This window comes from Oncorhynchus keta, chromosome 5, assembly GCF_023373465.1.
Source record: "Oncorhynchus keta strain PuntledgeMale-10-30-2019 chromosome 5, Oket_V2, whole genome shotgun sequence".
Classification (NCBI taxonomy): domain Eukaryota; kingdom Metazoa; phylum Chordata; class Actinopteri; order Salmoniformes; family Salmonidae; genus Oncorhynchus; species Oncorhynchus keta.
The window spans coordinates 4,253,039-4,273,138 of NC_068425.1; the positions used below are offsets into that span (position 1 = coordinate 4,253,039).

Below are 20,100 nucleotides of genomic sequence, written 5' to 3' on the forward strand. Positions count from 1 at the left end.
CTGGTTACGGAGAACATCAACACGCCAGAAAATATACCCATTGGACTTGGGGTCCTGCTGGGAGTTTACCTCATATCTGGACTTTTTTATTCTGCTTTGCCACTAAAATCACAATGAAAACTGAGAACAAAAATATTGTGTTGTTATTGTTATACCTATTATTGTTATCAATAATCAAAAATAACGGGAGCGGGGATAGTTAGAAAACGAACCCCAAAAGGTTTTTCTAGGATCTATTAAAATTGGTTCTTTGAATTTATAGGGGTTCCCCCACAGGTTCAATTTGAAAAATCCCTAAAGGATACTCCAGGAACCTTTTATTTTTAGAGTGTAGACAGTAGCCACATTGCAATATGGCGGACTCAGCAAGTCACTCCTTCTCAGGTAAGAAAGCTAGCAAGCTAACTTGTGTTTTTGATGATCTCGTTTATTTAAAGATTTGCCAGTGGATATCTGTACTGAGTAATTCCAGTTTTGCTATACACCTGTTTTACACCGGGTTTTCATCACTCAATTATCTAGCTAATGTTGCCCATATAGCTAACGTTACTGTCACACATTGCATTCATTCTAGCTACTGGACTATTAACTGGCTTGCCATACTAGCCATCTCTAAATGCAAGGGAACATTTTATATATTTATATTATCTATAACAATTATAAAAAAGGACATTAGGTAGGTTGCTAGCTAGCTAGGTTAAAATACTTGGTGAAGAGTTAGTTAGCTAGATAACTAAAATAGGGGAGGATTGTCACACTTTGTTTTTTCTTTAGGGAGGGTTGTGTGGTTGTTTAGGGGGCACATGGGAGGGTAGTGCGTTTAGAATGTAGAATAATAGTGAAGACATCGAAACTGTGTGCTGCCATACTGTTAGAAGGTAACAGATTATTTTATTACAATGGTTAAAATGGATTTTCATTGTGTTCCATGGTGTTATTCGCCCCCTAGTGGAGCTTTCTGGTACTTAGAAATACTGTACGCAAACAGGAAGTAGAGAATTGTTCCGCACGCATAGAAGCAGCTAAAAACAACAGTGCAGGTCATTCAGTGTAGCTATTTCTTGTCACGCTTCAGCCTCGGATAATATTTGTTTGTAAGTTCGATTCAAGCATTTAGCTAGTGATGATAATCTTGTTATTGATAGAGTTGCTTACATATCAATGTTGGTTTGTTGCATTTACTCACACAAATTGCAATGCCTTTCATGTACGCCGTCAGCTGTATTATTTTGCTTGTGCGTCATGCAAACGAATTGTAAAATATACTATACTGTAGTTGTGTTACTGTTTCTAGTGTAATATGCTTTGTTATTCTACAGAGGTTGTACATTATTAGAGTAATTAAAGGAGTTAGCCAATTACCATATGACTAAAAATTAGCTATATGGTTTGGCGTCATGCCATATGCATGGTACCCTGGTACGTGCTTTGTATTTTCATGCAACTTCAACTTGAAATGTATAATGTACAGCTACAGTATGTCTATGTGAATTGAATACTAAAGTATATATTTTCTGTATTTTGCAGTTTCACAACATAAACGTTTTCAATATTCAAGAAAAGCCACGCCTTGGGAGTTTTATTGAAGACTTAGCTGTTAGCTATCTGTCTAGTTTTGCATGGGAACGCAACTCAAGGGCAGAATATTATGAAATAACACATATGGAATCATGTGGTAACCCCCCCAAAAAGTGTTAAACAAATCCAAATATATTTTAGATTTAAGATTCTTCAAACAGCCACCCTTTGCCTTGATGACAGCTCTGCACACTCTTGGAATTCTCTCAACCAGCTTCACCTGGAATGCTTTCTCCACAGTCTTGAAGGAGTTCCAACATATGCTGAGCACTTGTTGGCTGCTTTTCCTGCACTCTGCGGTCTAACTCATCCCAAACCATCTCAATTGGGTTGAGGTCGGGTGATTGTGGAGGTCAGGTCACCTGATGCAGTACTCCATCACTCTCCTTCTTGGTCAAATAGCCCTTATACAGCCTGGAGGTGTGTTGGGTCATTTTTTTAATGAAAAACAAATGATAGTCCCACTAAGAGCAAACCAGATGGGATGGCGTATCGCTGCAGAATACTGTGATAGCCAACTAGCCATGCTGGTTAAGTGTGCCTTGTATTTTAAATAAACCACAGACAGTGTCACCAGCAAAGCACCCCCACACCATAACACCTCCTCCCCCATGCTTTACGGTGGGAAATACACATGCGCCACGACTCAAAGACACAATGGTTGAAACCAAAAACATCCAATTTGGACTCCAGACCAATGGACAAATTTTCACTGGTCTAATGTCCATTGCTCGTGTTTCTTGGCCAAAGCAAGAAACTCTGTACCGGTACCCACCTGTATGTAGCCTCGTTACTTTTTGTTATTTTGACTTTAGTTTATTTGGTAAATATTTTCTTAAACTCTTCTTGAACTGCACTGTTGGTTTAAGGGCTTGTATAAGTAAGCATTTCACTGTAAGGTCTACAGTTGTATTCGGCGCGTGTGACAAATAAAGTTTCCATATTGACTGACCTTCATGTCTTGAAGTAATGATGGACTGTTGTTTTTCTTTGCTTATTTGAGCTGTTCTTGCCATAATATGGACTTGGTCTTTTACCAAATAGGGCTAAATAGGGCTATCTTCTTTTAATCCGAATTTGACTCCTGAACTAATTTAGGCTTGCCTAAAACTTATGCAATGACTATATTTGAGTTTATCAAACTTATTAATCTTAAAAATACAAATACATCTTCCATTTTGACATTATAGTATTTTGTGTACATTCTATTTTTAAGAAAGATAATTAAATACATTTTAACCCCACTTTGTAACACAATGTTAAGAAATTCAATGGGTATGAATAATTTTTGCATGGCACTTACAGTGTGCTTGTTCACTCATAGTTTCAAAATATAAATGATTCAACTTTAAAATAACTTCAATTGTATTTTGAATGAAAATACTAAATTATAGTGTTTCAAATTGAAGTACAATTTGAATGTGCATTTAAGTTGACTGATAGTACACATATAGTATACAAAAGATATGCTAGAAAAGTACATCTAATAATTTGAAGTATCGTAATAACATTGTTTATATTTTTAAGTATACTTGTAATATATTAAAATAAAATAAAAAATATTAATAATCATAATAATCTCGCCAGGTCGGAGATCTAGAAGTTATACAGTGCATTCGGAAGTATTCAGACCCCTTGACTTTTTATACATTTTGCTACGTTAAAGGCTTATTCTAAAATGGATTTAAAATAAAAAAATATCATCAGGTTTTTAGACATTTTTGTACATTTATTAAAAATAAAAGACAGAAATAGCTTATTTATATAAGTATTCAGACCTTGAGATGTTTATACAACTTGATTGGAGTCTACCTGTGGTAAAGTAAATTCATTGGACATGATTTGGAAAGGCAAACTCCTGTCTATTTAAGGTCCCACGGGTTGACAGTGCATGTCAGAGCAAAAACTAAGCCATGAGGTTCGAAGGAATTGTCTGTAGAGCTCTGAGACAGGATTGTTTCGAAGCACAGGTCTGGGGAAGGGTACCAAAACATTTCTGCAGCATTGAAAGTCCCTAAAAAACACAGTGGCTTCCATCATTCTTAAATGGAAGAAGTTCGGAACCACCAAACTGAGCAATCCCCGATTGAATTATTCTACAATGTAGAAAATTGTAGAAATAAATAAAAACCATTGAATGAGTAGGTGTCTCCAAACTTTTGACTGTTACTGTATGTCAGCTCAATCGTAAATTACTTTTAAATTTCAGTTGTGCTATATTGCTGAACTTCAAAGATACAAGTTGAATTGAAAAAGTGTCACATTCTGACCATAGTTCTTTTGTGTTTTCTTTGTTTTAGTGTTAGTCAGGACGTGAGCTGAGTGGGCATTCTATGTTGTGTGAGGCAGGTGTTAGTCATTGTCTCTGATTGGGAACCATATTTAGGTAGCCTGTTTTGTGTTGGGTTTTGTGGGTGGTTGTCTTTTGTCTTCGTGTGTCTGTACCAGACAGAACTGTTTTCGGTTTTTCCACATTTGTTGTTTTGTATTTTGTAATGTTCACGTTTACCGTCTTTATTAAACATGATGAACACTAACCACGCTGCGCTTTGGTCCTCTCCTTCGTCCACAGAAGAAAGCTGTTACAAAAAGTTCTATAACTTCAGGCGTCCTTCCTTGTGTGCTCCTAGTCCTCGTTAAGTTACATGACAACATAACCAGTTTGTGGAGTTGTCGTTCAGGCTTTGTGATTCAGCATTATCACTTTACATCAAGAACCCGAGATCTTGTACTTTGTGTCACTTACACAGCACGTTGTCACAGAAATATATTATACAGTTTATATATCTCAAATTCACCCAAATGGATTGTGAGAGTGACTTTGTGTAGAAACGTTGATTGCAAAAAAGAAGTCACGTTTTACAATAGTTGAGTAGTTGGTTGGTTTCTCGACTAGGTCTTCTATTCTGTTCCCTATGGTATCGCAATGGGCTCAGTTCACTTCAACATTCGCTAAGATGCATGACGGTTTGTACTGAACGACCGGCCATGCACCGTTCTTCAGCAGCCTTTGCTCCCGTTTGGTGGGTTTGGCAAGGTGTGGAATGATCACTATTTACATTTTTTTTAAATGATTTAACCAGGCAAGTCAGTTAAGAACAAATTCTTATTTACAATGATGGCCTACTGGGGAACAGTTGGTTAACGTCCTTGTTCAGGGGTAGAATGACAGATTTGGACCTTGTCAACTCGATGATTCAATCCAGCAACCTTTTCGGCTTACTGGCCCAACGCTCTAATCACTAGGCTACCTGTCGCCCCATGCGGCACGATCGATTGCAAAACTTAGTTGGATTAACCGTTGCACGCGGTTCTTTCATATCGAACACAGCCTGGGTATAGTACTGGGTGGGCGTGTAGACACTTCTCCATTGTTCCTCTGTAGAATGGAATCCCTCACAGGGATGTGAACTTGGTGTGATTCTGAAACACCAACAAAGGGACAATGCCATTCAGCATTCCCTCCCAGAATGGTTAGAGCAGGTATCTTGTGACCTGTGGTAAAACATGGAAACAAAGCAGTAATACGAGGAGGATGTGTGAACCACCTCCATGCACTCCTTCTATAGTGTACTAGAAAGCTTCAACGTGTCCTTTCGTGCGATGCCTTTGTCCCTGCTAGACTACAGAGAGTCGTTAAGACCAAGGTGGTTATTCAAGACCAGTTTGGCCTGTACACTAGTACACTCTTACATAAAAAGGTGCCAAGTAAAACCACATAGGGTTCTTCGGTTTGTCCCCATATTTTATGCTGTATTTGTAATTACAGTATATAAAATATGTGCAACGATTTTTCCACCCACAGGTTTCCTGTGCCAATGCACGACAACTAATAAGCAAAACATTACTGACTTCGGGAGCTTCAACATCATCTGCACAGCATCTGGATGCTGGAATAAAATTTTGGATGAACGTGAGCAGGTAGCCTACAAAATACGTGTGGGTGGTTGTGTTTATGCCACACATAAAAGGTAATACATGAAACAAATTGAATGACAAATATTTAGGCTATAGGCTCTTGATCGGAGAGGAGGCAGAGCTCGCTTTGAAGCTTCCGTGAATACATTATTGTAGGATGACTTGGGAGAATGATGATCCGCAACAGGCAGCACATCTCAGTATCAGAACTTAACATACAACCAAACTGGGATGCTACTGTGCCTTTCTATATCTTAGAAACTGTCAAGAGTAGACTCACAACTGACACAAATGGAATGAATGGAATTAAATATTCAAATCACAGGGTTTTTGTTTGCACCGTTATTCAAATTCCATTTTTACTGCAGTTGTACAATAATGCAATTATTCATGACAATGTGGTCTAGGTAGGACAATTGTATTGTCCTTAAACAAGGTCACTAGGGTTTCACTGAATTTGTGTTATAAGTCGTTTTAGGAAGACGTGTAATTACACCCTGTGTCCTTTTCACCAGTTGACCGTCATCTGACAATCTGACAATAGAAGCCAGCTGAGGCATGGGAGCCCTAGGAACAGCGTCAGGACAGGGGAAAAATAACCATGTCAACGACAATAATGCTGACACGGGGAACCGACTGAGGAACAGACAGATATCGACAGGGCAATCAACAAAGGGAAGGAGTCCAGGTGAGTCCAATGAGCACTGCTGCGCGTAATATTGGTGACAGGTGTGCGTAATGAAGGGCAGCCTGGTGGACCTCGAGTGCCAGAGAGGGGGAGCAGGATCAGGTGTGACAAATAACATACATTTTTATAAACAAATCCAATAAATTTGATTTATTGCACGTTACTGAAAGGGTTGTTCCAGTTTAAATGTACTGAACAAAAATATAATCTCGACATGCAACAATTTATAGATTTTTACTGAGTTACAGTTCATATGATGAAATCAGTCATTTGAAATACATTCATTGGGCCCTAATTTATGGATTTTGCATGACTTGGAATAAAGATCTGCATCCATTAGTCACAGATACCTTAAATGAGCCTCACAATGAGCCTCAGGATCTCGTTATGGTACCATACCATAACCCCAGAGCCAGCATGGGGAACTCTGTTCACAACATTGACATCAGCAAACCGGTTTCCCAGACAACGCCATACACGTGGTTTGCGGTTGTGAGGCCTTGTGGACGTACTGCCAAATTCTCTAAAACGACGTTGGTGGCTTATGGTAAGAGTAATGAACATGACATTTTCAGACAATAGCTCTTGTGGACATTCCTGCAGCCAGAATGTAATTGCATGTTCCCTCAACACTTGTGACATCTGTGGCATTGTGTTACGTGACAAAACTGCACATTTTAGAGTGGCTTATTATTGACCCCCAGCACAAGGTGCACATGGGGAAAAATCATGCTGTTTAATCAGTTTCTTGATATGCCACACCTGTCAGGTGGATGGATTATCTTGGCAAAGGAGACGTGCTCACTAACAGGGATGTAAACAAATTTGTGCACAAAATCTGAGAGAAATTAGGTTTTTGTGCATATTTTGTTGTTAATATTGGTACCAATTTGAATAAATGTATTGTTTTTCTTACATTTAGATTTCAGTGGGAATTTCACTGTAAATTTACAGCATTATCCTGGCACCAGAGTTGCCAGCTTAATACTGTAATTTTGCTTTACAGCAGAGATGCTGTAATATATTTCACAGTACTGTTTTCCTTACTGTAATACATTACAGCATCCCTGTAAATTTACAGCAGGGATACTGTAAAAAAAAGTTATATTTTGAAAATAGAGCCCATGCCTTAATTTGAAGTTGTTTGGCAAATGTACGTGTTTTAGAAACCATAGAACCTGCTCTTAACAATGGGTTATTAAATTAAAACGCCTTACTTGCATGAAGGATGATTTGAAAAAGTTTATTTTTGAATGCGGGTTGCGGATGAATAATATTTCCAGCTGTTGGATATCCTAACTCTGTCTGGATTCCAACAGGAATTACACATCACTTTGCAAAACAGATTAAAGTGACTTGTGGGCCTGATGTGGCCTGTAAACCAGGAGTTTCCTAACATCACTGATTAGGGTAAAACTAGGCCATCAAAATAAGGTCTTATGATGTATGTATTTTGTCAGATAATTTTAATGATAACATTCGCCTAGAAACTCCCTTGGTGAAAGCCACAGGCCTTTAAAAGGAAATAATTCAACAACCATGTCTGTATCAGTAACAAATACAGTCATGGGTGGTAAACTCTACAATTCACTCAAAAAGAAAAGGCACCCTGGGAAACATGAAAATGCTTTTTTATTTTTTTATTTCACCTTTATTTAACCAGGTAGGCAAGTTGAGAACAAGTTCTCATTTACAATTGCGACCTGGCCAAGATAAAGCAAAGCAGTTCGACAGATACAACGACACAGAGTTACACATGGAGTAAAACAAACATACAGTCAATAATACAGTATAAACAAGTCAATATATATATATATATACAATGTGAGCAAATGAGGTGAGAAGGGAGGTAAAGGCAAAAAAAGGCCATGGTGGCAAAGTAAATACAATATAGCAAGTAAAACACTGGAATGTTAGTTTTGCAATGGAAGAATGTGCAAAGTAGAAATAAAAATAATGGGGTGCAAAGGAGCAAAATAAATAAATTAATTAAATACAGTTGGGAAAGAGGTAGTTAATTGGGCTAAATTATAGGTGGGCTATGTACAGGTGCAGTAATCTGTGAGCTGCTCTGACAGTTTAAAGCTAGTGAGGGAGATAAGTGTTTCCAGTTTCAGAGATTTTTGTAGTTCGTTCCAGTCATTGGCAGCAGAGAACTGGAAGGAGAGGCGGCCAAAGAAAGAATTGGTTTTGGGGGTGACTAGAGATAACCTGCTGGAGCGTGTGCTACAGGTGGGAGATGCTATGGTGACCAGCGAGCTGAGATAAGGGGGACTTTACCAAGGGTCTTGTAGATGACATGGAGCCAGTGGGTTTGGCGACGAGTATGAAGCGAGGGACGAGAGCGTACAGGTCGCAATGGTGGGTAGTATATGGGGCTTTGGTGACAAAACGGATTGCACTGTGATAGACTGCATCCAATTTGTTGAGTAGGGTATTGGAGGCTATTTTGTAAATGACATCGCCAAAGTCGAGGATTGGTAGCATGGTCAGTTTTACAAGGGTATGTTTGGCAGCATGAGTGAAGGATGCTTTGTTGCGAAATAGGAAGCCAATTCTAGATTTAACTTTGGATTGGAGATGTTTGATATGGGTCTGGAAGGAGAGTTTACAGTCTAACCAGACACCTAAGTATTTGTAGTTGTCCACGTATTTTAAGTCAGAGCCGTCCAGAGTAGTGATGTTGGACAGGCGGGTAGGTGCAGGATCGGTTGAAGAGCATGCATTTAGTTTTACTTGTATTTAAGAGCAATTGGAGGCTACGGAAGGAGAGTTGTATGGCATTGAAGCTTGCCTGGAGGGTTGTTAACACAGTGTCCAAAGAAGGCCGGAAGTATACAGAATGGTGTGCAGGTGGATCAGAGACTCACCAGCAGCAAGAGCGACCTCATTGATGTATACAGAGAAGAGAGTCGGTCCAAGAATTGAACCCTGTGGCACCCCCATAGAGACTGCCAGAGGTCCGGACAGCAGACCCTCCGATTTGACACACTGAACTCTATCAGAGAAGTAGTTGGTGAACCAGGCGAGGCAATCATTTGAGAAACCAAGGCTGTCGAGTCTGCCGATGAGGATGTGGTGATTGACAGAGTCAAAAGCCTTGGCCAGATCAATGAATACGGCTGTACAGTAATGTTTCTTATCGATGGCGGTTAAGATATCGTTTAGGACCTTGAGCGTGGCTGAGGTGCACCCATGACCAGCTCTGAAACCAGATTGCATAGCAGAGAAGGTATGGTGAGATTCGAAATGGTCGGTAATCTGTTTGTTGACTTGGCTTTCGAAGACCTTAGAAAGGCATGGTCGGATAGATATAGGTCTGTAGCAGTTTGGGTCAAGAGTGTCCCCCCCTTTGAAGAGGGGGATGACCGCAGCTGCTTTCCAATCTTTGGGAATCGCAGACGACACGAAAGAGAGGTTGAACAGGCTAGTAATAGGGGTGGCAACAATTTCGGGAGATAATTTTAGAAAGAAAGGGTCCAGATTGTCTAGCCCGGCTGATTTGTAGGGGTCCAGATTTTGCAGCTCTTTCAGATGTGTGACTTTAAACCATACACCATTTCATTACATTTCACTCCACTGTAAAGTGGATTAAAAAAATAAACCTGCACACTACTCTTCCTGGTATCACTGCACTTCCTGGTATCACTGCTCTTGCTTGTATCACTTCTCTTTATTAAGCTTTACTTATCGGCCTCAATGCCTTAGTCAGAGCTATTGAGCAGTGTGCGGGTTTCTTATGTTTTTTTCATCTTATTCAACTGTTTCCATGCACCTGCAACAAAGATAGCTCAGATGTGTGAGTGCCTTTTGAATTTTACTCCACTGTAAAGTGAAATTGTGTGATTATCACCACAGTAGAGTGAGTGCATTTTATATTTTACTCCAGAATAGAGTTAAATGCCTATTAATTCACTGCAGTGTATTGTGAATTTGACACAGCCAGTGTTTTTTTCCCCTACTCTGTGTAGGTTACAGAAACACCGTCTAAATGTTAACATTTTAACACTTTTGAAAGTGTGAAATTCACTCTGTTGATAGTGGATGCATATACACACTGCAAACGTGTTCAAATGAACATGACAGCGAGTTACTTTCACACTTCTGAGTTTGCTCTGTAATAATAGATGTAGCCTATAGACACGACTAAATTGACAATAGTCTGATGGGTGACAATATTAATTGCCCTGTGAATGAAGATACTGCAGTGCCGCGTGGGTAATTGATAAAGTAGGGAACAGAGCTTATCAAAAATAAACTTTTTCAAATCATCCTTCATGCAAGGAAGAGCAGGTTCTATGGTTTCTAAAACACGTACATTTGCCAAACAACTTAAAATTAAGGCATGGGCTCTATTTTCAAAATATAACTTTTTTTTACAGTATCCCTGCTGTAAATTTACAGGGATGCTGTAATGTTTTACAGTAAGGAAAACAGTACTTTGAAGTGTATTACAGCATCTCTGCTGTAAAGCAAAATTACAGTATTAAGCTGGCAACTCTGGTGCCGAGATAATGCTGGAAATGTACAGTGAAATTCCCACTGAAATCTCAATGTAAGAAAAACAATACATTTATTCAAATTGGTACCAACATTAATAACAAATTAACAACCATATATGACAAAAGAAGTAACAACAGTTAACACATACTGTATGTAACCAAGGAAGAGCGTAACTACAACACAAACATAAAAACTATAATGTGTGCCTGTGTGTGGTGTGTGGGGGGGAGAGAGTGACAAAGAGATAAGAGTTCAAATTGAGATTGAGTACAATCTTAGATCTGTGATCAGGGGCAACTAGTTGCTTAAGGGGGTTCAGAGGTGGTGAAACACAACGGGACAGTTTGGCCAGGAGAGCATCCAGGAGAGAGAAGTCAGTGCAGATTCAGGTATTCCTCATGGGGCTCCGTAACAATCCTCCTCAGTTCTGATTTTGTCAGCTCTACTCACCCCTAGGACAAGCATAGAAAAAGAAAGACGAAAAGGGGAGACAGAGAGCACTAGGACTGTTACTCTGAGTAGAAAGAAAGGGGGAAAATGACATATCAAGCTGGTGCCGTGTGTGTGTGTGTGTGTGTGTGTGTGTGTGTGTGTGTGTGTGTGTGTGTGTGTGTGTGTGTGTGTGTGTGTGTGTGTGTGTGTGTGTGTGTGTGTGTGTGTGTGTGTGTGTGTGTGTGTGTGTGTGTGTGTGTGTGTGTACTTACCTTCATTCAAATTCAGTGAGCTCAGTGAGATCTTGGAAGAATGGGGCACTGTAGGGTTTGAGAACAGTTGGCTTCATCTGGGCCACTTTTTCATGCCTTTTGTCCCATCTTCAGGGTTCATCATCTTAGGTTGATTCGAACCTACAGCATATATCCAATATAGTTCATGAAATCAATTGAAGCATTGAATAAATACGAAAACGAGTTAGATACACCTACTTCAAAACCCTAGCTAAAACCCTAATTTCCCTGTTTGTAGAATGGATACTGGAATTTGAATATGGCACGGGAAAAGGGAATCCGGACACACTGTGAACACAGTAGACACATTTAAATGTAGGTGTAGACGCATGACCCATTCAGAATTCCTTGATCCGAACTCCATGATCAGAATACTAAAGCTGCACGAACAGTCAAGTCTAGACACGGACATATGCTGTCTTGGACCAAAAGGCTCCTGAACAGCTTCTACCCCAAGCCATAAGACAAATAGATACCCAAACTATCTACATTGACCCTTTTTGCACTAACTCTTTTTGACTCTATGCACACACAATGGACATTACCCACACATTCACACATACTGACACTCCAACACACACACACACACGCACATAACACGTACATACAGGAACACATTTGCCACAAACACACACTTATATAAGATTGAACTCTTTGGCCTGAATGCCAAGCGTCACATGTGGAGGAATCCTGGCACCATCCCTACGGTGAAGCATGGTGGTGGCAGCATCATGCTGTGGGGATGTTTTTCAGCAGCAGGGACTGGGAGACTAGTCAGGATCGAGGAAAAGATGAACGGAGCAAAGTAAAGTAAATACCTGCTCCAGAGCGCTCAGGACCTCAGACTGGGGTGAAGGTTCACCTTCCAACAGGACAACGACCCTAAGCACACAGCCACGACTACACAAAAGTGGCTTCAGGTCAAGTCTCTGAATGTCCTTGAGTGGCCCAGTCAGAGCCCGGACTTGAACCCGATCTAACATCTCTGGAGAGACCTGAAAATAGCTGTGCAGCAATGCTCCCCATCAAACCTGACAGAGCTTGAGAGGATCTGCAGAGAAGAATGGGAGAAACTCCCCAAATACAGGTGTGCCAAGCTTGTAGCGTCATACCCAAGAAGACTTGAGGCTGTAATTGCTGCCAAAGGTCCTTCAATAAAGTACTGAGTAAAGGGTCTGAAAACTTATGCAAATGTAATATTTTTGTAATACATTATTTTACAAGTTTTAAAACATTTCTAAACCCTGTTTTTAATTTGTCATTGTGGGGTATTATGTGTAGATTGATGAGGGCTAACAACTATTTAATCAATTTTAGAATACGGTTGTGATGAAAGAAAATGTGGAGGAGTATGCTGTTTGAGGAGCATATTCAGGTGATATTCTGCCCAAACTCTGTATGTCATGGGCTCTCCAAACCTGTTCCTGCAGCTACCCAGTGCTTCATTTAGGAAACTAAGTGAAATCTGTTCAGGAACATCGATAGTAACACGTTTTTCCAACAAAACATAGGAGGAGATGAAAATGCATGATGGTGAGATATTCTGTATAGCTAAAGGTAATGTGTTACCCAAATAATTATGAAAAAATAAGAAATTCCCTATTACTGGGTTTTTCAAAATCAAATACAAAGTCACTATAATTGTAGGCTTTCTGTAAGCCGCCCCGAACAATCAGTGAACAAACAGCATCGCCTGGGGCTATACATTCTTTCCCAGGGTATACATGTTGGAGCGTAGCATAAGGTAACCAGTCCATCCAGTATGCATAATAATATAGTCCACACTCAAAGGCGTTTACTCAAATGTGTTTAATTTTGGAGTACAGGCTAGACCAATTATGTACCAAAGACTAAATTAAATCAGTCTTATGTTTTTCTGCCATTTGTAACTCGCTCTGTACCCACACAATACACTGCTAGTTCACTCATACTCACTTATATTCTCCTACTCTCTGCTCATTGTTAAAATCAAAGATATCAACTACGGTATGTCAGTATACTGTATGTAAAATGATTAATACCAGAAACATGCACAAATATTCCCATATACTGAAGGTACAGTTTAAAACCTTCTCACACCTATCTTTTTAAACGTATCATATACGCTGATGTAAACACGCGGGCACTATTTCAAAGAAAGGGAAGAAAATCTATACAAAAGATTATTCAGATTAATGAGGGTTCTTTGAAGAACCCTTCTTGCCATTCGAACAATCATCAAAGAACCCTTTCTTCCGAAAACGTTTTTTTTTTTTCGGATGAAAAAAGGTTCTACGTAGAACTCTTTGCCTTACAAATCACTTTAGTCTTCCAAAAATGTTCATCAGATAAAAACAGTTCTTGGCAGAACCCTATCCCTCTGCAAAGAACCCTTTTTGGAACCCTTTTTTCTACGAGTGTAAATGAACTGTACTCTCGTGCTTTGTGTTGGAACAGGGCGTCTCATGCTCAGAGAGAAACAAACACACCTCTGAGGTTTTGTTCAATCACTCTCACAAGCTCATTTGATCTATAAATGTAACGTTTTTGAACAGCAGCAGCAAAACAAATACAACAACAATCAGCTCTGCAGTCAGTGTGACAACATTTGTTCCATGATGCCATGGAAATGTCCACGACGTACAGTTTCATGGTCCTGATCGAATCAGGCTAAAGCAACGTGTTGGCTAAGAATTTGACCTGAAGCACATACTTCTCCACATAGAACGGACATAAGAGAGGGGATCATATGAGTTCTTTTGAGTTTTTCTTCATCTGAGGCTGAAGTCCCCAAGTGAAGACTGTCACCCGTTGAGCCCCTGAGGTGGTGACCAGCTGACATCACAGGGGACGTCAGAGGTTTGTTAAAGGTCATTTAAACTGAAATTGACTTTGACTTTCTAAATCTAGGGCAGGGTTCATTCCATGACTGCATCCATCTTGGTATTCCGTGGCTTCCTTTTCTTGTCTCCTTGTCTCCTTTCCTACACTGATGTAAAAAGAACAGGGACAGTAGAAATCAGATTCAAAGTGAGGAGCGCCAATTTGTATTCACCACCTATCCTTTGTCTCTTCGGGTCAGCCCATGTGAAGAGGAGACGAGGTAGGCATGTGGTAGGGAGCGTTGGGCAAGTAACTGAAAGGTTGCTGGTTCAAATGCCCGAGCCGACTCGGCAGAAAAATCTGTGCTCCTGTAAATGCTCCTGGATAAGAGTGTCTGCTAAACATTTTTTTTTAAATGAAGCCCTTCCAGACTACTGAGATACACCCCAGAGTTCTGTTTTCTTGGCTACTCGTGGGGTCAAAGCTGAGCTCTTTAGGTCATCCAAGTGCTGTCTTATCTGCTTTTATAGGTGGGGAATATGGTTTGATATGAATTGGAAAAAGTTTGCCCAATGTGCATCTGATTTTTTTCATTTTAATTTCACTCTACATTACATTACTACTTAATATCATAATAAACGTGGATTACAAAGGGTCCATGTTAGCACCAGTTATAAACAGGGCTACTCCATTGTCCACTAGTGATTGGTAATGTCGACCCAGCAGTGCTCAGTGAACAAACTACATGCAAGTGCTATTTCTTTAGTCTAAACGTGACAGCCAGGCTGTTATTGCGAAGCAGCAAAGGCTTTAATTACGAAACAGAAATATATAATAGTCTGCTACACGTGACGGATCTAGTCACAGCCTCTTTCTCAATAATCCTATACTTGCTTTTCAAAGACGGATCAAGATCGATCTTCTCACGTTATCTAACTTGGCACACACTTATTTATAAACCACCTTTTCTTCTCTTCCGCATGTGAAGTCCATTGTACATTCTGTTGTGAAGTGGGAGTGTTTTTTTTGGGGGGGGGCGATGCAAATATCCCTCAGTTGGTATAAATAGTTTCTCTGCGAGCATTTCCCTCAGGCCAGTGGATGCATCTGAACTGAGCTGATCTAAAAGACACACATTCAGCACAATGTAAGTAGAAATGATAGTTTATCCTTGCATTGACTAGGTTTGTTTGAGTTGTTATGGTGTTAAGTAATTCAAGCAAGATTTTTCTAGAAATAGAAATGTGTAATAACACAGTTTACTGTCTTTTTAAGTATTACAACATTGCAATCTTAGTCAGTTATGTCTGTATAACATATGTGCTATATGATTATGTCACTGACTGTGTGTACTTCAGGTTTCTCATGTGATGACACACTGTTTGTGTGTACTTCAGGTTTCTCATGTGATGACACACTGTTTGTGTGTACTTCAGGTTTTTCATGTGATGACACACTGTTTTGTGTACTTTAGGTTTTCAAATCAAATGTGTTTGTCACATGCGCTGAATACAACATGTGTAGTAGACTTTACAGTGAAATGCTTACTTCCGAGCCCTTTCCCAACCATGCAGAGTTAAAAACGAAGAATCATTTGCAAAAATACAAAAGGAAATAGTAACACAGTAACATAACAACAACGAGGCTAAATATAAGGAGTACCGGTACCGAGGCATTGTGCAGGGGTAGAATGTTGTTGAGGTAATATGTACAGGTAGGTAGGGGTAAAAGTGACTAGGCAATCAGGATAGATAATGAACAGAGTAGCAGCACCATATGTGAAGAGTGTCAAAGAGTATTACATTGTGTCTATGTGATGGCACTGACTGTTTGTGGTCCTTCTGTAGCTCAGTTTGGTAGAGCATGGCGCTTGTAACGCCAGGCTTTAGGTTTTTGATGTGATGGCACTAGTGGGTTTGATTCCCGGGACCACCCATACGTAGAATGTATGCACACATGACTGTAAGTCGCTTTGGATAAAAGCGTCTGCTAAATGGCATATTATATTTTATTATTATATTATTATTATTATTATTATACTTTAGGTTTTTGATGTGATGGCACTGACTGTTTGTGTGTACTTTAGGTTTTTGATGTGATGACACTGACTGTTTGTGTGTACTTTAGGTTTTTGATGTGATGGCACTGACTGTTTGTGTGTACTTTAGGTTTTTGATGTGATGGCACTGACTGTTTGTGTGTACTTTAGGTTTTTGATGTGATGACACTGACTGTTTGTGTGTACTTTAGGTTTTTGATGTGATGGCACTGACTGTTTGTGTGTACTTTAGGTTTTTAATGTGATGGCACTGACTGTTTGTGTGTACTTTAGGTTTTTGATGTGATGGCACTGACTGTTTGTGTGTACTTTAGGTTTTTGATGTGATGACACTGACTGTTTGTGTGTACTTTAGGTTTTTAATGTGATGACACTGACTGTTTGTGTGTACTTTGGGTTTTTAATGTGATGACACTGACTGTTTGTGTGTACTTCAGGGTTTATTTTGTAGGGTTGGTTGGCTTGCTTCTCATCTTGACTGCTGAAGCCAGAGTTGGGTAAGGATGTTATAACACACATCTATTATTACTTCTCTCACATCGTAACCGCACGTTTCAGAATGAATACTCTGTTGGTGTAGTGAATGAACGGTCTCCGTGCTAAATCGTATGCTGTTGTCCATTTATTGATTTCTTTTCCACCGATCCCTTCAGGAACTCCTCTGAGTCTCGCTTCTGCACCGAGTCAAAGGAATGTCTGCTGTATGATCTGGTGTGCAAGAATGACGATTATGAGGTGAGTCTTGTGCAGCACAAATTAATGGCACATTGGGGCTACAACATAGGAGTTTGTTTCACCACCTTTTTTGTGACAGATTTTTTTATGTTTCGTTGTTGGTCAGGTTGGCAGATACAAAATAATAGCATTTGCATATATCAAATTGACAACATGATGATCATCATCATCACCCCCCCCACACACGTTTTGGTTATCGCATTGGGTTTCGGTAATTGGAAACATGTTGTAGATCAAGTTATGCAGGGTTGTAGATCACCCTAATCTTGTTCTCAACATCTGTAACTCAAATACACTCTCCAGCAGAGGACTTGTGAGTGAAGGTTTGTGTCTGTGTTACAGGTGCGCCACTATGACTCTGTGAAATGGGTGTCGACAGACGAGGAAAGCTACTTCATGGACAAGGCCACTTACACTGCCTTCCGGAGACTCTTCAAATACATCACCGGATCCAACAGGGCTGGTGTGTGTGTGTGTGTGTGTGTGTGTGTGTGTGTGTGTGTGTGTGTGTGTGTGTGTGTGTGTGTGTGTGTGTGTGTGTGTGTGTGTGTGTGTGTGTGTGTGTGTGTGTGTGTGTGTGTGTGTGTGTGTGTGTGTGCCTGTGGATGCACATGCATGAGTCTGTTTCCGTGTGCGTGTGTCTACCTGGTAACAAGTGCTTACACACATGTTTTTTCTATAGGCGTCAACATTGACATGACAGCTCCGGTGACTGTCAAAATTGAAGAGAAGAAGAAGATGTGGGCGTCATCTGTCTTCACCATCAGCTTCCTCCTGCCGTCTGACTATCAGATGATTCATCCCCAACCCACTGATGACAAGGTAAAGCCCAATCACAAATAGACCCTACGCCGTATGCACTTGTGAAGATCTGAGAGGATTTGATTGGTTTAAGCAATATGGTGAAACTTCCACTCAGCCTATCAGAGGGCAAAATGGAGCTATTACCATATTGCTGACACCTGTCAAAACCCTGTAAACCTGACACAATGGCATCCACATCGTTATCCAGGGGTCTGTAATATTTGTGTGGTTTATTGTGTGTGGTTTTTCAAATACTTAAGCTGAGCTTGCCTGGCTCAATGGCACCAATGGAATAGTCCCAACAGTGCAAACCCCACCCACCTGGCACTCTAGAAAAACTGAATCTAAGTTGGACATAATATGATTGTCTATCAGACCTGGGTTCAAGAAGTATTTTTCAAATACTTCGATTTAGCTTTTATAGAGTGCCAGGTGGGTGGGGTTTGCACTTTTGGAACTATTCCATGGTGCCATTGAGTCAGGCAAGCTCAATCGAGCAAAGCTTAAGTATTTGAAAAAACACAAATACCATTTGAATCCATGTCAAGTATGTCATGTTTTTTTAAAGCTCGTGGTTAACAATGTGGATGTCTTTGTGATTTCCCCGTGCAGGTGTATTTTACAGTGACGCCAGACATGAAAGTGTACGTGAGGAGCTACGGTGGATGGATGATGACTTTGACATCCAGTGTAAACGCTATGCTGCTGAAAAGGCAGCTAGACAACGTCCAGGCCACCTACAACAAAGACTACCACTATGCTGTGGGATATGACAGGTGAGAGCACAGATACAAATCCTTCATATATATATACTGGCATATACTTCAATATACTCATATCGGATAACATCCAACACAATAACATAACATCCAACACAATTCCACCAAAATACTTTTTCAAACATACTTTAATATTTTGTGTGTGTGTGTATGGTTCCTACAGCCCAATGAAGATCCTGAATAGGCACAACGAGGTGTGGTACATGGTTGAGGGAGAGCCTGTGTGCCCTACCTCCTCCTAAACATCCTCCTCCACTACTGCTGAGTCTGGCATAACCACTTTGAGGAGGACCAATGGGAGGTGCATGGTAGACTGAGAACATCTGAGAAAATGTGGTTTGGGGGCAACAAAGATATTAACTAAGACATGTGTCTCTGGTCTGGTGGCACTATAATCAAAAATCAATATGCCACATACTATACTATAGTATAAAAACTGTATGTCTTAGAATTTGCTCATACTTATTCAGGGTTCAGTTTGTTAGGTAGGTGACTAGCACCCCCGAGACCCGTGATTCTAACGCTATACATAGAGGTTCTAACGATGTGGGGTGACTGTAGAGGGATATGTTTGTACTAAATAACTGGTTTCATTTGTCAAAAAGGAAGTTACTTTTCACAAACTACAACATTCAATGTTGGACATGATTTGGATCTTTTTCTCATTAAAATATGAATAATGTCTGTGTTGAGTTGGTTTCCTCTTAAAAATATGCCAAACAAATCCTCTCCAGCTCCTTGGTCGTACTCGAGTGGTGGTGAATACAGTAGGATTATTGTAACGGTTTTCTTGAGGTGAAGGAGAGGCGGACCAAAACGCAGCGTGGTTGTTATTCATTGTTCTTTAATAAAGAAACTATACATGAATAAACTAACAAAACGTGAGCAAACCTAAAACAGTCCTATCTGGTGCAAACACAGAAACAGGAACAATCACCCACGAAACCCAACACCAAACAGGCTACCTAAATATGGTTCCCAATCAGAGACAATGACTAACACCTGCCTCTGGTTGAGAACCTATCAGGCCAAACATAGAAATAGACAAACTAGACATGCAACATAGAATGCCCACTCAGATCACACCCTGACCCAACAAAACATAGAAACATACAAAGCAAACTATGGTCAGGGTGTGATAATTATAATGAACATAAACTCTTGGGTAAATGTGTCAGATACCATATATGTTATATAGTCTGTCCATGAGAGATTACAATGAACATTACAAATGAAATGTTAAATTTGACATTTGAGTAATTTAGCAGACCTTCCTATCCAGAGCGACTTTGTCACTCTTTTCAAAAACACAGTGAACACTGTACACCTTTCGCCATTCAGTGCCGCCGCTACGAACGAGGGCATGTTCTAAGAAGGAAGCTCAAATACTCAAATACTTCAGAGTAGCAAGAAAACAGATAAGGACACTCTTTGGAAAAAAATAGTTCCAAAGGGGTTCTTTGCAGAGGGATAAGGTTCTACCAAGAACTGCTTGGATCAGAATAACCA

General features: G+C 40.1%; 1 protein-coding gene across 3 annotated transcripts in view; it reads left to right on the forward strand.

Annotated features, from left to right (window-relative positions):
• Positions 1-19,275, forward strand: part of soul5 (heme-binding protein soul5) — a 29,599-nt gene extending 10,324 nt beyond the window's left edge. Inside the window, exons 1-7 of one of the 3 annotated variants that reach the window (XM_052518515.1) lie at positions 15,203-15,361; positions 16,711-16,770; positions 16,927-17,008; positions 17,351-17,471; positions 17,691-17,830; positions 18,425-18,588; positions 18,755-19,275. In XM_052518515.1, the coding sequence (XP_052374475.1) occupies positions 15,360-15,361; positions 16,711-16,770; positions 16,927-17,008; positions 17,351-17,471; positions 17,691-17,830; positions 18,425-18,588; positions 18,755-18,833 (648 nt within the window). In that variant the 5' untranslated portion in view covers positions 15,203-15,359 and the 3' untranslated portion in view covers positions 18,834-19,275. Of the gene's footprint in view, positions 1-15,202; positions 15,362-16,666; positions 16,771-16,926; positions 17,009-17,350; positions 17,472-17,690; positions 17,831-18,424; positions 18,589-18,754 lie in introns of those variants that run through there. The other 2 variants (XM_052518516.1, XM_052518514.1) reach the window with 2 other exon arrangements.
• The last annotated feature ends 825 nt before the right edge of the window (positions 19,276-20,100 follow it).